Source organism: Hetaerina americana, unplaced genomic scaffold (assembly GCF_022747635.1).
Source record: "Hetaerina americana unplaced genomic scaffold, ioHetAmer1.1.p SCAF_16, whole genome shotgun sequence".
In the NCBI taxonomy this organism is placed as follows: Eukaryota; Metazoa; Arthropoda; class Insecta; order Odonata; family Calopterygidae; genus Hetaerina; species Hetaerina americana.
In genome coordinates this window covers 754,591-775,624 of record NW_027286719.1, presented here as the reverse complement: position 1 = coordinate 775,624, position 21,034 = coordinate 754,591, and the positions used below count along the sequence as shown (strand labels likewise).

The 21,034-nt window shown below is 36.5% G+C and overlaps 1 protein-coding gene across 6 annotated transcripts in view; it reads right to left on the bottom strand.

Moving 5' to 3' along the window:
• The window catches only part of RhoGAPp190 (Rho GTPase-activating protein 190), a 179,826-nt gene that overhangs the window by 14,659 nt on the left and 144,133 nt on the right, over window positions 1–21,034 (bottom strand). For all 6 annotated transcript variants that reach the window (XM_071584008.1, XM_071584011.1, XM_071584014.1 and 3 more), the window contains 4 exons: window positions 8,246–8,512; window positions 4,354–4,445; window positions 2,226–2,580; window positions 1,219–1,350 (listed from right to left, as the gene is read on the bottom strand). In XM_071584008.1, the coding sequence (XP_071440109.1) occupies window positions 1,219–1,350; window positions 2,226–2,580; window positions 4,354–4,445; window positions 8,246–8,512 (846 nt within the window). The remainder of the gene's footprint in view (window positions 1–1,218; window positions 1,351–2,225; window positions 2,581–4,353; window positions 4,446–8,245; window positions 8,513–21,034) is intronic.

Sequence of the window (21,034 nt, the reverse complement as noted above, 5' to 3'; positions counted from 1 at the left end):
TACCGCACCTTCCACACTCCCACCCTTCTTCAAAACATTCCTCAAGAATGCAGTTTGTGCCATTGAAATGAAACCGGCACCCATTACTGCCACCGCCAGCCTTGGTGGCGGCGGGGTAATGTCCTCGTCTACCAATCCATGGGTTGCGGGTTCGATTCCCACCTTGGTAGGTTTTCTTCCACTTGGGGCTTGGGTGTTTGTAATCGTCCCAATTGTTTACAAAGTAAATAATCCGATGTAAAGCCCAAAAAGTGCTGTTTTTGGACTAAAGCTAAATAAATACTTTAGCCTTCATTTTGGAGCTTTTTGTGGCATGCTTCATACTATTCCCTGTCACCCCTCCCAACTTTCACTGGTGCTAGCCAACCACAACCTCACTCAATGACCGATGGGCAAAAACCAAAGATAAAAAGGGATGATGCAGATTATACCTTACCATTGTTTTGTTCTTAGTTACTAAGTCGTTATTAATGCTTTAATTTTGTGAAAAATCAGCGATATGTTTAAGTTAAATAAGATCATTTCATAATTGAATGGCTTTGTTTTACACTTGTGGGCTCTAATTCACCATAAGGAGTAGTTCATTGGCTATTAAGGGCACATGAGGGAATTGTAAGAGAAAATGTTCCATGGGTTATGTGCATCAGATAGCCTAAATTTCCCCAGAGAGACTCCATTTCACCAGATCCAGACCACCCCCAGCCCCATGATGTACATTAGAAATGGTTTACAGTATGAAATTGCTTTTTGGAAACCAGTCCTGACACTAAGAAATTTCAATTATGGCGTTATGTAATGTGGAGTATGTAAATTTAATATTTCACTGCTATCAAATATATTACAATAAGTTATATCTTGCAACCTTAGTTATAAGTGTTGACATTTTTTACAGTGTGCTCTTAAAAGCAGACAATGTTATCCTAGAAATCTGGACCAAGTGAGTTCCAGCAATGTGCATAAAAACATGCATTTTAATTGGCTTATGACCACACCCATTTTTCAGAATACAGCTATTCGTTGAAGTAACTATGGGGCTGTGTGCTTATAGCACTGCATTAGGGAAACAAGATATTCATCATTTTTAAATGCTTAAATCCTCAAAATAATTCTCCAAATCAAATGACAAGGTTCCAAAATAATAGCTACAATGCTTAAAAATTATAATAGAAAACCTGCAGCAATTGATGATTCATTCAGCTATTCTAATAATGATCTGACCTGATATGTCTTCTAACTCAGCCATTATGTCTTGAGTGAGAAGTGGAGGCAATCTTTTAGAGAAGAAATCCTTCAAAGCCGTTGCAACAGCATTCACTGGTATATCAAGATCATGAATATTGAAGGCAGGATCTGCAAGGCAAACACAACTTAAAATGAAAGAATTGAAGGGTAACATTTACAAAAATGTCACATCACAAGAATTATGATATTCATTTATTACAATGACAGAGATAAAGAGTCAATAATTTTCCATTTAAAACAAAAAAGGAAAATATCACATCCAGGGTGGGAACATGAGGAGGAGGCTGCTATAATAATGATAGATGAATCCAGACTCTGGAGTGAATGGGAATTGTGGGTAAAGCAAGTGTATCCAAGGCAGCCTGGATGAATTTCCACTTTAGTTATTCACTATTATTATACACCGCTTTTGCTTCTGTGTGTCGTTGAATGGAGAGCTTATGTTAGATTAGCTAAACATAAGTCTGGGGTATGTGCCTAGACGTATTACTATGTAAAAGAGGAATGCTCATTATTAAAGTCTCATGCACCTGATAGGCACCACACAAGCACCCAATATTCCCTCCACCAAAGATCCATTGACCTTTTTAAAAGCCGAAACTTCATGCATCCTAGAAGCTGTAATCCACCAAAATCTTAGGTTGCACCATAAGGGAATATATGCCCGTCTTTGTTTGCTTCTATAAAAATAAACTTGACGATAATCTAACTTAACAAATCAAATCTTTGAACTTCAAATTGAATCATTTAACTGATTCAAGAATCAAATCAGAGCTGGTCATTTTTCAGGACTCTCTCTCTCTCTTATCGTTCATTAAACGATGTCAGACATTAGTTTTCAAGTACATTACACCCTCGAACAGGGACAACTCCAGGGTTGGCTTATTCCCACACAAAATTCAAGAACACAGAGGCATGATGTACGCGCAGAGCATCAGTTTATGAGAAAAAGAAAAACAAAGAATGTGTGCACGGCCATATACCTTCATCAAACTTCTGGAACAGGAGTTCGACATGTGCCCTGTTGCCAGGGACACGGTAGATGCCCTCCGAGTCAAGGCCCTCCTCCTCAATAAATCGCACACACTTCTCCAGCAGCAGCGGAATGGCATTCTCCTCCGACTGCACAAAATCCTCGAGAGCCAGGGGCTGCACCACCATGGCCGTCCCACCCTTTGTCTTGCCCTGCTTCCCCTTGGCTTTCTTCTCACGCTCCATCCGTTTTGTCTTCTCCTCCTTCAGCCGCCGCTTCTCCTGCTTCTCGTCCTCCTTTGCCTTCTGCTTCTCTTTCCGGCGAGTGCTCTTGTCCCCCTCCTTCACCTTGGGCACCACACCAAACTAGCCAAACATAAACAAGTCACTCACTGCTCACCTCCACACTCCATTGCCATTCCCACTCTTTCCAAGAGCACTAGTGCTCACCATGAAAATGGAGCAATGCTCTTAACTGTACAAAAAAACAATGTCAAGCAATTCAAGCCCTTTCTCCATTCCGGCACGATTCATTTCAACAAAGACTTGGATTTTGAAAAACTTTTGTGCATCCCAAAGTAAAGACTGAATTTACAAAAGCTAAGCTGTGTGCAGCAAAAATACTCTTGCCTACTCTCAGCCCATTCACAATTCATTTTTTGATGAGCATTCTCTGCATGGGGGGGGGGGGGGCAAAAGAACAAGATTGCTGAAGCTCTGAGATAAATATCTTCCTTGAATGCCGAGTGCGCATATGGCTCTGAATTGGATTCTGGAAGACACTTAGAACAGATAAATAGTAGTAAAGAACAATATCTACCTCACCTATTTATTATGGCTTAAGTGAATTTGTGGAAAATAGTTTTTGCAGCAGAAACTGCAGATTAGAAGCCTGAGCCTGAGATCATGTGACTTCCAAGAGCACTTTTAGACCTGGACCAGGGAAGCATTCCTCAAAGCTACACTTACATGCACAAGTGCCCCTGAAAACGAACACCCACTAATATACACTAGATCACCTGTATCATCAGGAGCTGAGGACATTACAATCTTAAGGATGCTCTAAATAGGATCCAAGAATGATGTAATTTCTGGAAATTCAACCTTAAGTGGGGAACGGGATGATGCGGTGGCTAATGTGAAGGCTTCCCACCATGAGGGCCTGGGTTCGAATCCCGGAGGCAGCAGATTTTTTTCTGTGGTATCCTAATCCCTACTTGAGGTGCTTTGTGGAGAGCAATTTGAGTGAGCACAACGTTTGTCGAATGTGACATTAAACTGCAGACACTTAGGCACCTTTCAACAAGAGTAGGCTAATGCCAATGCTGGGTTTCTCTCCACCCTTCCTTCCCCATCCATCCTTAATGGTGTAAATGTCCTTAGCTGTCCGTCACCTCCCCTAAAACTACTACTACTTAACTAAGTCCACTGCTTTATGCCTGTCTTCCTAAAAAAAAAACCCTTTCTTACCAAACTACTAATTTCATGGCTAACGACTACTAGTGCTTAAAACAATTTCTGGCCATTGCCTCCTCAATTCACAGAACATATGAAATTGCTAGAATCAGAAGAGCTAACAAGCAATCACTGAGATTAGAAAAAATTCAACAAACAACAATCACTACATCAAATAATGAGAGCATATGTACATATTACTTCTGGGTTATAGCATGACCTTAATCAATGTGACTTCCCTAGAGAGTTGAAATCAATCTTCTTACATGAATATTAAGGATGTATCCATCAATAGGATCAAGTGTGACTTCAACACATAAAGGAAGAATAACATTAAATAATCATGAACATAGATTCATGCTATCATTTCCCTTCTCAGAGTTTAATTGCTGTTAGCCAACAATATTTCTCTAATTCAATGATACTTCATCACATTCACTAAAAATGCACTTTTCAAGGTCCTGAATGGAGATTAAACACTGACATCAGTTTCAGAACTTCAACACCCTTGTTTAAGAGAAAAGTTTCATCAGGACCAGCATGTGGACTTCAAAATATTGTAGGGGAATACTTCCCTACTTACTTCAATGGAGATTTCATCAATAAACAAGAAACTTAAATGATAAATTATTAAATATGCTGAAGCAGCATGACAAAAGTGACCATCCTATTTTGAATACCAACCATGGGTGAATTCACATCCCGGGGTGAGGACACGTCGAGGCTGGACTCATCATCATGCACAACGCCATATGATGCATCCATTTTCAGTTTAGCTGCAAGAGAATGATGATAAACCCATCAAATATGTAAAATATAACCCCCTCTCTGCAGGCAGTATCAAATACAAAGTCATTCGAACACTACATTAATTGCTGCTTGAAATAAAACACCAAATACTAAAATAAGGGCAAAATGGATAGTCAGATAAGTGGCTGAAGGCTTTCCACCAACCCTGTGCCCCGACCCTAATACTGGAAACAGAATGCCCACTGTGACTGGGCCTTCATGGCCAACTACTTATTTTTATGTTCCCCCCTCACCACCTCCATTTTCAATGCTGCACTAAAGGGTATTGTAAATACCTTAACTCACATCAAACTTCTGAATATTAATCACAATCGAGAATCAGCTTTGCCTCATTAACAGCACCATACAATTTCTATGATTGAACTCAATGGGAGAAAACCATGGCTAAAACAATACGACAATCAGGTCTATAAGTTCAGGCTGCCTCATGCATGAAAACCTGTGGTTTACGCTGCATTAAAGTTGAAAATATTCACAGCGATTGGGGAATCCATGGTGACTTTTACGCTTTTATGACAAAGACTTCTATATCTACTCCCAAGGTTATTTACATTGGCTATATGTAATAGTGACCACCCACTGGAATAATTTTAGCTTATAGTAAAGTCTTGCCGAATGCTTAATACTTATTTCACTCACATAGAGGAGGCTCTTATTAGTATGTTCCTTAATGGCACTTTTACTTATTAGCAAACCCATTCCTCCAGGTCCAAATTCATGTAAATAATTACAGTTACCATGTTAGCTCTTTCGTACATTTAATAAATGAACAAAATTAAATTTTTTTCCCGCATGAGTACACTACAGAGAACTACAATCAATAGAAAATTAACATAGGAAGATAACTTCACAAATAAAAATATCATAATTACTTCAAGCAAAGTTTCAATAATGCAGTTAAAAAAAGGGATCATGAAAAAATACAAATGCCCTATTTTGTTATTCATGATGTCCTGCCAGCACACATGTAGAGTTATACTTGTTTTGAAATGTTTGGTGGAAAAAAGTTTGATAATCGAGAGTCGAGCACACATCATGTTATGCCTTTTATGGCAAAACCCTCACACATTCAAAGAGCATGCATATAGTGAGCATGTTCCCTAAACCATAGAATTCAAAATGTTCAAATATAACATCATAAAATGAAAATCCCATGCCCCAAGTATTTCAGTGTTCCCATCAAACGATAGTACGAGGGTCATCCGGAAAGTAGTACCCGTTCGTGAAATAAAGACACAAAAGTAAATATTAACAAGCATAAAAAATTTTATTTGAAAGAGGATACTTTAAACTACTTCTCAACATAATCTCCAAGCAAATTAAGGCATTTGTCATAACGTGTGACAAGTTTCTGTATTCCTGCTGCATAGTCCTTCGCCGCCAGCTCATTGAGATACGCGAGGGACCCATCTTGCACAAATTTTTGCATAATGCAGATGGTGTTTAACAATTTCATGAACAATTGTTCGAGAAACATTGGGAAAATGCTCACAGATGTCATCAATTGTGACGCGCCGATCGTTCCTCACGAATTCGTCAACTGAGCTCACCAGTTGGTCTGTAATGACAGACGGTCTCCCCGAACGCTCATCGTCGTGTGTGTTCCCCCTCCCCATGTTGAAGTTGCGACACCACCGCCGAACAGACGACTCGTCCATTACATTGTCTCCATACACCTCCTTTAATTGGCGATGAATATCACATGGGCGAACGTTTCTTGCATTGAGGAATTTAATCACTGCCCTCACTTCACAACTGGCGGCGTTCTCAATTTTTTTAAACATTGTAAACAATCACAGAAACAACACAGGCAATGCTAGCGTCACGCAACTTGGCTCAGAGAAGGCAGACAAGCCACTGAAGCTATCTGACCTCGTCCAGCGGCTACTCGCGTCGTCAGCACTTCATGCGGCACGAACGGGTACTACTTTCCGGATGACCCTCGTATTACAAGTCCATCCATGAACATATCCCAAGATAAAATCAGTTCTGTTAGGACTATTATGGTTTTAACTCTATTTCTAGCCAAACGAAAAATTTACCACTTATTTTCTTCAAACATAAAATCACTTCTGATCACAAAAGGCATCTGTAAATTTTAAACTCTTTTTTTCTTACACCCATAACAGACTTTGAATTCCTTCAAGATAATATAATAGCCATACTACTGAGAATTGCAAAAAGCCCCTGTACTGAGTATTGCAAAATAAAACATAAAATAAGTAATTACTGGTCATTATCGTGAATACTTCTTTTATAATTCATGAATACTAATCTGATTGAAAAACAAACCAGAACCACAAGTCTTGATTACAATGACAAAAAATTTGTATCAGCCAAGTCTTTTACTGTGGCACATATACGAGGGTGGTCCCAGAAGTACCTGGCCTGACCTAGAGATGGTTGTTTAAAAAATATCACTTTATTAGAAAGTACGCACTCTATAAAGCATATGTTTCAAGTTTGAAACTCCACTTTGTTTAGTATTTGTTTGGCAGCCATCAATAGTGAACGCTGCCATTGAATGTGAAAATGGAGAAAATTGGCCATCGTTATGAGATACCATACTTTTATTTGAGAGGCCTCAGCCAAACCATTATAAAAGCTGAACAGGATTCCACTCTGAGTGAGTCTGCCCCTTTGTTTACAACAGTAAAATATTGGGTAATAGAGTTTAAACGAAGTCGTAAGCTATCAAGACCAGCATTGCATTAGTAGACCAAATCAGGTGACGACTTCATAAACGGCGAAGAAAACCCACTAAGTGATACTGGATGATTGTAGACAAAGTGCGCGAGCTAGCTGACATCGTAGGCATTTCTTAAAAAGTTGTACATCGCATACTAACTGGAAATTTGGACATGAGAAAGCTGTGTGCAAGATGGGTGCTGCGTTTGCTCACACTCGAGCAAAACCAGTGTCGTGAAGATGTTTCAATTGACTGTTCAGCCAAGTTTCACAGCAACAAAGCTGAACTTTTGCACCATTTCATAACCATGGATGAAACATGGGTCCATTACTTCACACCCGAGACAAAAGAACAATCAACACAATGATTCAAAAGGGAGAAAAGGTTCCAAAGAAGGCAAAGACTATTTCACCTGCAAGCAAGGTCATGGCGTCGGTTTTTTGAGACGAGCGTGGGATAATTTTCATTGACTATTTGGAAAAAGGATATCACTATCAATGGCAAGTACTATGCGAACTCATTGCAAAGAGTGAGTGGAGAAATCAAGCAAAAGCGGCCGCATTTGGCAAAGAACAAGTGTGGTTTCATCAAGACACTGCACCAGCTCACAAATCCATTATTGCAAAGGCCAAAATTCATGAATCAAAGTTTCAATTGCTACCTCATGCACCCTCTTCACCAGATTTAGCCCCCTCAGATTACTTTCCGTATGCAAACTTGAAAAAATAGCCTGGCAGTCAAAGATTTTCTAACCGTGAAGAAGTGAGGAACTTATTGAACATCGACAGGAAAAGTGCATAGAGCTGAAAGGAGATTATGTTGAAAAATAAATACATTTTTTCCAAAATTTTTGTGTTTTCTCTATTGGGTCGGGTACTTCTGTGACTACCCTCGTAGTATGGAGATGACACCTCACTCTTCATTAATGAAAATTTGTACTATGGAAGTGATTAACAAACACTAAAATAAAAAGAGAATACGAATGTGCATCACAAAGGAAAAGTCACACAGCAATGCATTCACTCACTTTTGAAAGCAACGGGACCAGCCATGTGCAGATATGTCAAAAGCACTTACATGAAGGTGAGAAGAGGTCATTGTCAGAGGTAATCTGAGAGGTGAGCTGTTGCTGGAGGGCAGGAGGGTGGTGTGGGGGGCCTCTGAGATCAGGAGGCATGGGGATCAACGGTGGTCCAACCACTGTTCCCCGCCCACCCCCAATCAGGCCGGGCTTCTTTTTCAACCTAAAGGAACGTTTGTGAGGTTTGTACCTAGGTCGTGTGGCAGAGCTGGACACGTCGAGGTCACTACCATCACTCTCATCGGAGGGTGTCTCACTGTGGACTGAAAAGGAGAAATAAGTTTCCCAGAGAGTTCGAGGCAAAATTCAACGATTGGAACACATTCCTGTGCCACTGTACCCTTCAAAGACATTTAGAATCAGAACACACAATTCAGACTCTGATATCAGAAAAAGAATTTAGGAGGAGTTTCTTCATTAATTTATTTTCCTTCTATTTTTTTAATAAAAGAAAAGCTCAGTCTATAAGATGCACAATGTTATTTTATGCTCAGTCTATAAGATGCACAATGTTATTTTATTGTTGCATAGATACACCTGTGAGAATGACGATCTTAAAACGACAAGCTCATTCGCTATTAAATACAAAGGAACTGAACACAAAACAGTTAGTGCTTTAATTTCCATTTAAAAATTAATCATCCACAAAAGGTTGGATGGATTCACTTTTAAGAACACATGGTCAAAGAGTTTCCATTATCTACGAAATAAAAGGTATAGATATTCCCATGTCATCACCAATTTACTCAAAATAACATTCAGTCGCATGTTTCAACAATCAATGGATCACTTGAGTGACATGATGGCTTTCCAAACACATTGACTACACCCAATTAGCCCCCTCGAACTCAAATGCCAACTTAAATACCACTGGCAAAGATGCCTCGTCACCATACGCTTACATACCAGCTTCTGAAAATTCAGCATTCATGAACTCTGGCGTCCATCCACGAGGTACTCGAATCTCAAACACCTCGCATGACTTTGGGTGCTATGCCTTGTTTTTATTCACCATGATCGTAATAGTTTCCTTTTCTTCCTTGCTCTAACACGAATTTTATGTTCTCCATGAACACTAATTAACAGTTTGGTATGATAAAAATACAATATTAAGGTTGTATATCATGTACGGGCAGATTTATTCTACTTGCATATGAAGATACATCTACTATAATGATATTTTATTGGCCAGTTTTGATGCACTATTGAACTAAGATTCACTATAAAAGTTCGTTGCAAAATGATTTTATGCTTTTTTCACGAGTTAAATACACTTCAGATAATTAACAACACGAAGAAAGGAGAGGTGATATCATTCATTTGCTTCCATATCAAGGAGCCTACTTATTTTACCGACTCCCAATCCCAATTTTCCTCCCTGCTTAGTTGATCACGATAGCTTAGCTGTGAGGTACATGCACACTGATAAAAACTGAACTGATTATTTTTCTTGGAGAGAGGATCTGAACATTTTGGAACTTCAAATATGGAAGATGGAAAGTGCTAGAATTGAGGCAGGGAGCAATTGACTGCAATATTAAGTTAAATGAAGCAGTTTTCACTTCTTCTTCAATTATTCAATGATCAGTGCTACCAGTAAGTAAATATAATTCGGTTGTGAAAAAAATATTTTACTTTTCCAATGATAAAATTGCATATTTCCAAAGAAAATTTCAGAGTTTAAGAGGACGCCTCGATATCTTAACAGGCTAAAGCACTCGACTGGATATTGAGAGATCTGGGTTCGAATCCCAGTCAAGGCGAATGATTTTTACACTCTGAAACTGTTGCATAAAATTGCAAGTTAACTACATTTTTCAACAATTCATTTGGCTGGTAAATACTACTGACATTTGAAGACAAAGGTATCATTAATATTCCAAAAGTTTTTAACATATTACAAAATAACCTGAGTGTAACTAAATCAGGGAATTTTCATTTCTTTCTGGGGAAAACTGGAATGGTTAATAATTGGACTTGCCTTTGTGCAATCAATTGGAATGGCATACAATGTAAGCCTCGCATAATGAGCACAGCACATTGCAAGAATCTCAGGACGAGTAATACCCACCATACATTTTGTTCACTACCCCATGATTTTCCTGAAATTTAATCGAAAATAGCACGGCCTATGCTTTGGTAGCCTCCAGTGATCATTTGATAATAAACGTGATCTTTGAGTATTCAATTGTTCCTGGCTCAACCTTGTGGAAATTCATTTTAATGAAATTAAGAATACAAAGTAACTTTCCACTGTCCTTTGTGATCTTTGAGGGCAAACATCAGCATAAACATGGTAGTCGTAAAAGTGCATCCTCCTTTCATGGCCAAGTTTACACATTTTTTACTATCCCATTCATAATATCTGGGAAAATGTGCTTTTTGTTGCTCATTTCTTCCCACATTTAAGGTGGTCTGCAGCACCATTAATACTTATAAATGGATTCAAATTAAAATTCAGGACATCACAGAATCTCTCATTTTTTTTCCTTTCATTTTGTTAGATAGGCCCTAGCCTGTCATTTCACACGCTTCGAAGAAGAGGAGTACTTCGTAAGGAAATATATCTCTTATAGATGACAATTAAGTAAGTTATGCTTTGAAGCCAAGGGGATTTTAGGAGAACATGCTTTATTAATGTATTTGACAAGAGAACCACATACAGCAGTAACTAGTCAATTTAAAGTGGAGCACGTCACAACATACAATTATGGGCGTATTCGCATAAAATTAACAACAGAAATAACATAACGAGGTCATTATATTCTTACGTAATTATGAAGAGGTGAGGAGGAGCTAAGTCAGCAAATATGTTGGTGGAAAGCACCAAAGGATCAATGGTATCAGAGAGTGAGTGAGTGAGTGAGTTCAAAAGAGAAGAGAGCATTTGATTAGCGATAACCTGGGAGTGGGCATTTGGAGAAATGAGTGAGTGAGTGAGTGAGTGTGTGTGTGGGTGGGTGGGTCATGGAGGTACTCTGAAGTTGACAAGGGAGAGCAGTGCAGGGCAGTCAGTGAGACAGTTATTAGTGTTTTAAATGAACTTCGAATCACATTTTACCATTTGGCTGGAAAGATTAGAGGTGAAAGGTGAAGAGATGGAGAACCTGAATTTTACTATTTTCATGAAGAAATTAAGTCACCCTGTTAAATGTAGCCAGGTTGGTGGGTGGAAATTAGAAGCTGGAAAATAATGGCACTCCAACTGTGTGAGCCGATGGAAGTCAAAAGCATTTACTGAATTACTGAGAGAACTGGTGATTTATGAAAACTTCACTTTCCAAGTTTCACCACTTTGACCAAGAGATAACATTCGAACTAATGCTCAGCACACAACTTTCTCTCCAAATGGCGGGGGATGAAAGGGGCGTGATTACTTACTCCTCACACATCTTTTTTACATCTCACCTAACTAAATTGCCAGTTGAAAAATTGCTTAATCCATACAAGCGATAAGTTCTTATGAATTTTAGGAAAAATTAAGCACTCATCATGACTTAATGCAACCCCTTTACCACAGAAAGAGTCCTCCGACTGGAAAACCATATCGCAGCAATTAATGCTGCTCTTGCTTATATTGCAGTGCAGTCAAAGGAGTTCATTTGTCCATCAAACTGTCACATTACAGTGAAGGCTAAATCTTTCCCCTACATGCCCAATCTTATGCAAACAGCCTGGCCCCATTGGATTTAATTGACCCAAAAGATTTCAGTGATAAACCAAAATAAATGAAACTGGCATAATCTGAAAATAGGATCTCACTCTTATGACAGCTGTCACCCAAGATGTTTCATGGACAACACTCTTACCAACAAAACCCATGTATCTTACACAAATTATGCAAGCTATAATAATAATTATGACATACTAATCAAATTGGTTTCCTTCCCTTTTTTGAAGTTATTGAAAACATCCTATACTTCCCAATAATTCGCTACTATTTCTAGGATTTCCTATTCACTATCTATCAGAGTCACCATCCAAATGCATGAGGAAGAACTATGAAAAGAGGCCATTGGGTACATCCGATCGCCTTCCCTGCGTAACCCAGCCAGTGAGTAACATATTAATCCTATGATATTCTAGTAAAATTAGAATGCCTCAACCTCAATTCCCTACCAGGATAATGATTAATTTTCAAAACATGTGGGCTAACCAGTGAGCTGAGTAAAGACATGAGCTAGAAAATATTGATTATACACTTCTACTATGATTTATTGACACCAGGGTGACTTGAGCATTTCTGTGCCCAACGGCTTAATACTGTGCTCTCAATGAAACAAGCATCCTAAACATTGACATTGTTTGCTCAAATAGAAGCCCACATATTATCACTATTTTCAATAAAAATTCACCGATTAGCATTAATTCAAGCCTCAAAAAAATACTTTACCTTTCTCAGAGCTATGCCATGACATTCAAATATTTATAAGTGTGAATGGAAGCATGATCGCACAACAAACTGCACTAGTAAATTATATATATCACATTTTTTAATGATGCCAAACCTCAAATTGGAAATTATTCAGCTTGGAAGAATCATTGTGACATCTCTCATTAAAGTTTCTGCTACTATTATGAGTGGAAAGTTTAATGTTTTTGCACAATCTTAAAAAGAAACGAATGACTAAACTCTCTAGCAACAATAAATACCTCATATATTATTTTCTCATACATTAAGACCATGTGAAAACATTTAGCGAAAAATAGAATGGGATTGCTAAGCTGTGGCCAACGAGTGGAAGAATCCTTTGGAAATGGAGAGTTAAAATATTCTGAGTAGGGAGGTGGACCAGATGGCACACAAGTCACAGGAAATAGGCAAATCTACGTAGAAGTAATGTATTTCCTAACAATCAAGAGTTTTTTGGCAAACCTTTTAAAATATGTTTCAATGGGTAATTAGACTACAAACATGACTTTTCCATTCTAGTAGTAGTGTTGCTGAACATCCCAAGTTACAAAGAGAAACTAGATAGTGAGACCTGGCAGTCTGAGCATCAAAGAGTATATCAAATTTAATCCAGCTATATACAAATAGACTGATGCTCTAATGCTTACCAAAATCACTTACAAACTTGTTAAAGAGCTGGAGGAACAGGATTATTTTAAATAACAAAAACCTACACTCAACTCATAAAATTTAGCATCACTTCATTTGTCATGAAGTGACGCTAAATTTTATGCATGAAGAATACATAGGAATGTAATTAAGGCAGGTAGGTATATAACTCACTAATGGAAACTAAGCAAAAACTACCATGACCAATAGCATGCAAGATTAAAAACTAAATTAAAAAAACACTCTCATGCATTAGGTATTACTTTTCTAACCTACTCACTACATGCTCACCATGAATACCATTCACCTGAGGTAACTCATTTCCATGTTGCATCAATTGCTACAAATGTATACATACGTACATTTTAAGTCCTCACAAATTCCATTGTATTTGAATAACGAAAACAAGGATCCAACAAAAGTTGGAAAACAAAAAAATTCTACAGCAACATTCGTACTCCCTCTGTTCATCCCTCTGATTTCTGAGTGGCCGCACTCAAAATAATTAGCATGTCATGGAAAGCAGGTGGCCATAATGATTAACAAAAGGGCTTCACATATTATTTGGAATGAATCTATGATACCAATGAACCTCTCTTGATTAACATGCCAGAAAATAAATAATACAAATAATCCATAATTAAAAAACTACCAACATTTATTGATATACTTCAATTTTTTCTAAAACTATTGAAGTAAGCATTACAACATAATAACAATTTCATATTAGGGTAAAAAATAGCAACTGTGCACATTAAAAATGATACTGAAAACAATAACAGATAAAAATACATTTTTTGGAAATGAAAAATAAGGATGAAATACAATACAACCAAATAGATTAATGGAAACCTGGCTTATTTAAGTCACGATCCATTACATCTCCACAAATATTGCAAGCACGGTATGTTACTTCCACGTGCCTGGTGTAATTAAAACAAAATCGCAAGTTTTCAAAGAAGAATTAAATAAACAATCTTAATTTCTTGACATCTGCTAATACAAATAGCCAAAACAATCAACTAAGAGACAAATTAACAGTACTGAGCGATGAATAACATGAGCAATACCATGTTATAAACATAAAAGAGATGTAAATTTATTTCTGTAAACATATGAAAAGAAGAAGCATTCTTCTGATAGCAAAGTAACATTTTCTTAATTATAAAAGTACAATTTTACAAGGCTGCATTTAAAAAATACAACAAAATGATATGCCTCACATGGGCTGAATAAACATTTAAGACTATTATAACAGAGTCGCTCCTTTGGATGCAATACAATAATTATACTTCATTATAAAGCAAATTTCAAGCAAAATTGGAATTAAATAAAATAATATATGCATTGATTGAATAAATAATTATTTCAAGTGATCAAAACGTGAAGACTGTGTACAGAAATTAGGAGGACCTATAGGATAAACTTTAACATAAAATAACAAATGTAATATGTATGTGAGAGGAATACAAGTAAATAACAACATTGTTTTACAAAATATGGCAATTATTTTACACAGAGAGAGTTCTTCGTAAATACATTCATTGGGTAATTATATAGTGTTGCAGATCTTTGTACCCACTATGTTCGAACCACTGATGAAGAAATCACATAAAACCAGCTAGAGAGACAAGGGGTAATTTAGAATCCCTGGAAATGCACATGGCTTCACTCTCTCAATACAATGCTACAACTGATTTGTTATCTTTTGGTAACCACTTTTTCTTTTCAATCTTTGAATCGTAGTTCTCAATGTGTTTGATAACTTTTCACTTTTTTCAACAAAAAAGCCTGGAAAGCAATGAAGCATTTAAAAAAAATAAGCCCAGAACTATTATATGCATGCATTGAATGCACATTATTTGGCAATCATTCAAAATACTGCAACTGAATTCATAATAAGAGATTACAATTAATTGTGAACTTATAAAAAGAGACCCATTATACATGAAATTACGACAATTGAATTTTTAATGGATAGCAAGGTATGTCATCAGGTGCCTACATGGATATGGTTTTACATTTTACATATGCTAACATTGGCTAATTATGTCAACAGTTCAATTAACTGGAATCCTTATTCGCCTCCGAACACTGCCCATAACTACCAGCTTACAATTTCAAGGCTTCGTGCAAGAACGTCACTTGAGTTGACAGTTGGCTCAAACTCCACCAGTTGCCATATTGGTGCATGCAGAAATAACACTAGAGAGAGGCAATCTGCACTCCACTCTAAGCCAACAGCCCTGATTTCTCCACCCACATGCTTTAGTGGAGATTTTATCAAGATCTCTTGCCAGACAAAAACAATCACTTTCAAATTTTTTATGGAAATATTTTTAATATGCTTTTCATGTATTACTTTTTATGATTAAATACCATTTATGGCATTAGGAGTTGGCTTAATAGAATTCTTTGCAGGAAAACGGCTTTAATTTTTACATGACATCAACCATCGGAGTATTTGTATTTCACTTTGGGATGTGGCATTACTTAACATTTATAAATTGAGGAGGTTACCAGAGAGGAAACAGTTGATGTAACTAAAACATAGCCATACTTGATGGAAAGGAAACAAACTATGCAAATTTCACTTGTCTAGAGATTTATTCACGACCCGGGTTTCAAACACTTAATGTCATCTTCAGGTGGAGATGACATTAAGTGTTTGAAACCCGGGTCGTGAATAAATCTCTATTCAAGTGAAATTTGCATAGTTTGTTTCCTTTCCATCATGGATAAATTTCACAGTGTTAACCCTAATACCGTTCGGTTTGATAGCCATACTTGTTTCTATCAATCAACCTATTTACACATTTCTACTTCTGTTTTAACACTTGAGGAAAGATTTTTTCAATGGTGTTGTGTACAAGTTTGCATAATACTGAATTTGATGGTTTGAGGCTCTACTTTGTGAAAACTCATGATCACTGAACTAATAAACTTGCTATTTTTTCACACAAAAATTTATCATAATACTACCAGTTTTGACACAAAGATGACATCAATAGGTAAACCATACCTCGTATACCAGCTATATTTGGTGAAATAATGCCAAGTTTAATTATTTAGTGATGTGTGGTATGGTATACAGTGACGTCATAATCAAAAGCAAATATCAAAAACAATGCATACATTGCCTGTGTTTACTACAAAGCCTCTGAACCTAATGAGAAGCTTTAAGTATAATAAAAAATTGGAACAATCAAAGTAATATTTAATTTGAACAACTGTTAAGTCTTATCAAGCAGCAAGCCTTCGACCTCCTCTACTCCGGTGTTGAGTGACACATATCACAGCCTCTCTCGGCCAACTCGCATGCTGACCCAGGCAGAATATTTATGCGAAACAATGTATCAAAGATGGCCAAAGATATATCTTTACACTATGCTCACAAAGACAAGATTTAATGTAATCCATAATGACCCCAATAACACGACTTTACCAAAAATGCAAAAACATTTTTAAGACATCTTCAAGATGGCCATAAACTTGCCTTATTTCCCACAGCCTACAGGACAATTAACACAATTCATCATGACCAAAGCAGAATTGGTAAGATGTCTCTACAAAGTTAAAAGAAACATTATCTCGCTAGCTAGAAAAGGCATTGTTAGGAGGTCAACCTTTCAATTGCATTGCAAAGTAGTGTTATCAGTTGATGGGTCAAAATATTCATCCGAAGCATACCAAGTTAACAAAGGTGTTCCACAAGGCTCAACCCTTGGGCCACTCCTCTTTCTGATTTACATCAATGACCTACCTAACTGCTTACCAAATAATGATGGAATAATACCAGTGTTGTACGCTGACGACACTAATATAATAATATCAACACAAACATATCCCAGCCTTGTGGAAAAAGCTAAGTCTGTCACACTTGCTATAAACAAGTGGTGTACAGACAACCTTCTAGACTTAAATGTAAATAAAAGTAAAATAGTAAACTTTACACACAATAAGAACATATCAGATGATCTGCTGGTAAAAATCAATGACCTATCAATTGAGCGTGTGACAGAATGCAAATTTCTAGGTATTTCTCTATGTGCAAATATTTCTTGGGATACTCATGTAAAAGCCCTCCAACACAAGCTCAGTTCAACTTGCTACTTATTAAGACACCTGTATGAAACTACAAGTAAAACTGTACTACTCAATTTGTACTATGGGGAAATTTACTCAAATATAACCTACAGTATAATATTATGGGGATCAGCTGCTATTTCTCAAACCATCTTTAAAATGCAAAAGAAAGCTATTAGAATCATCGCCAGGAAACCTTACAATGCTCCATCAAGGCCTATTTTCCATGAATTAAATTTGCTACCACTCCCATGCGTCTACATTATGTTTTTAATTCTATATATAAAAAATAACATCGGCAACTATTCTCTTAACTCTGCCTATCATCATCATTACACCAGAGGCAGGAATGACTTCCATTATGGGAATATAAGAACTAAAGCATTGAAATTAGGACCCAATGAAATGGGCATCAGATTATTTAACAAACTACCCAAAAGTATCAAGGATACACAGGGAACTGCCGTATTCAGGCATAAACTAAAAAGATATCTACAACGCAATATGTTTTACTCGGTTGATGAATATCTCAACAATATTCCCGACCAGTAAGTTCATACTTTTAGTTTCTAGCAATGGTAATGGTCTGATTCATGTTTGTGATCAATGATTTTTCTGAATTTGATATTGTATGTGCATGTTACAGCCGATGTTCATGGGTTTGTACCAAACACTTATGTAACTATGAGCATCTATTCTTTTATGTATCTTAACTGAGCCTGTGTCTTTGCTCCTCATTGACGTGCCTTATATCATGTACATACTTCACCCACCTGGTATTTTTGTATTGTGATCTCTGGGCAAATAAAAAGTAATAATAATAATAATTCTTAATAAAAATTATGATTTTGTTAAAAATTATTCATCTCCAACATAAATAGAAACCAAACCTGTTCACTCTCATTAATGAATTTATTAAGACTAACACAAGTGACCTGGGATTAATGTAAAATATATATACAGGAAATCTTGTAATTTTTGAGATTCTTGATAATAACTTTTGTAGTACGTGATATTTGATGATAAATAAGGGTAAGATTTGAATCAAAATGTTAACATTCAACATGGTAACGTAGATAACACTTGTACATTCAAATGTGAATCTTAAACGTTGACCACATTTTGAAGATTGTATAGGAAAGCTGAATGATTTTAACATTAAGTTCAGTGCCTAACTTTTACGTTTTGATGAATATCATCGAAAGCTGAAAATTCATCGAGGAATAATCTAAACATTATTTCAGTGTAATATTATGAATTATTTTAATTCATTATGATATGAAATCGTAAACAATAAATTTCTACAGCATTGATAAAAAAATTGAAAACAAACGCCCTCACATCATAATTCACCTGTCAGGAGCCGTTAATTTGGCACTTCATTAGGGCATAGAACCCAGCCACCTTCAACAAAATATAATGGTTTCAATTACCACTGACCATATATTGAAACGGCAATCGAACAGCAACAGCCAGATCTAATATCCTCAAATATTTCAGCAAGATGAATTAGCTAAACATATATGTATGTAGTATCATTAATGGATGGTTTGATATATGCAAGCCTGAGAATCGAGTTGTTTATGTATTGCATCAACACTACTAAATTTTACAAAAAAATACTAGCATATTTTAAAAGTTAAACTCACATTAAATTAGAATGATTACCTCAATTCATTCCAATCGATCAAATAAATGGGATATTATCATTTTTAGATAGCTAATAACAAATTATTATTGCTCACTGAATTTCATTAAGAATAACAGAGCCAATTTCTTAAGACATGCTGCAATAAATTTACTCAAATAGGAGTTTTCCATCTTTAAATAAAATGCTTATACACTTGATGTTTCCAATTCACCATATAAAGTAATTTTAAGTTATTAACAATTAAGTACACTAAATAATAGTGGTGGAAAATACACCAAGGGGCAATAGTTATCAAATTCCCAGTTATTCTGGACTTCTGACCCAATATAGCCAGGATTAGCCTAGGTTTACTGAGGTCTAGATATCCAATTCCTGGAATAGTATATCATGTGGATGTGAAATAATTGCAGTGATATGGGAAAATAATACCAGGTAAAACAAAGGAAATCTTTATTGACCTCATGCAAGGGTGTCTTTAGATGTTGAACCGGGGGAAAGGAATGGAACAGCCAATTAAAGTCAAGGTGGTAATAGGAACCTGCATTCACTATTCTAATTATGCAAGAAACCTTCGATTTTGAATTGCTTAAGGAGATGAACTTCTCCCAATAGGTCATTCCTGGAGGCTGCTTCAATTGCTGTGCAACATTAATATGGCAGTCCACTGACATCCAACAGATTTGGGCAGTGAGGGTATGGAAAGTTAGAATTCGTGCTAACAAAAAGGTGCCTTCATGCTTAGAACCATTATCACCACTATTTCTAATACTATCCACATAAAAATGCCATGTAAAATGTTTTCTAGGTTGCCCATGCATGCGTGGAATGCTTCAGTATAAGCAATTGCTCTGCCACAATGCTCCAGTATAATCCCTAGCCAATGTTGCCGCTTATCAGTTACTGTGTTACTGTGTAGGGATTGTGCTACAGTCCCTACTGTACCACACATGATTTATTACGTGCGTTTACTCATGTCACCATGTGTGTCCACCAAAAACATCTTTGGCGTTATTTTTTTTGTGACATAAAAATTGATCTGATAATATAATCTTCTGCCAAGATTAACATGCTGTCAACTTTTGGTATGAGTGTCTTAAAAGTTAAACAAGCAGAGTAAGGCAGAACTCAAGAACATGGATTGATCATTTAATATAAGATGACATTGCTCATCAAGACAGACAAGAGTATGTAATACAAGGAGGAAAGCCATCATATATTAAATAATATATAATACTTTAAAATCATGTATTACATATGGTGCATACATGTAATTCCTGCACTCCTGGTAATCCACTCTCTTTATGCCATCAACTTTTTAACTCTTCCATCATTCTGCGTTCTTTTATATGCCCTGCTTGAAAAATGTCACCCTTGTGCTTTTTCTGTGAATCCTAGTATTCATAATTATCACACTTGAGGGGAAAATCACATTCACAGCTATCAATATCCATATGATCTCTACCTCAAAGGCCCACAACAATCTGCATTTATTACATTTAGTAAGATTTGTCTACGTATCCCATCCACTTCACCATTATCACTTATTAAGAGAAAGCTAAAGCTAATCCTGGAGAGCAAAACATATTATAGTATATGTGAACTTTTGGAGGATATTCCTAGAAACCGCGGGAGATGCAACAACAGTAAGTTTTAACAGAGTCATCCGCTAATATTCATTACCATGCAACAATTTCAGAATGTAAAAATAACTCGCAAGATTTACACTCTGAAATTGTTGCATTTTGGAGGATAAGTTGTAATATATAATTATGTTAAGAAGTGTCTGTGATGACTCATGATTACACTAATGGCACTAGGGCCCTATGGAATTGAAATGAATTAATATTATTATGATCATCATCACCCTGAAAAATGGCTTCCTTTTCCTAAATATGTTATTGCTGACAAACGTTGGCTTCTATTTGCACATACTATACTATATTGGCATTTTCTTCTTGCTCGTAACTTCAGTGAGTAATTAATTCA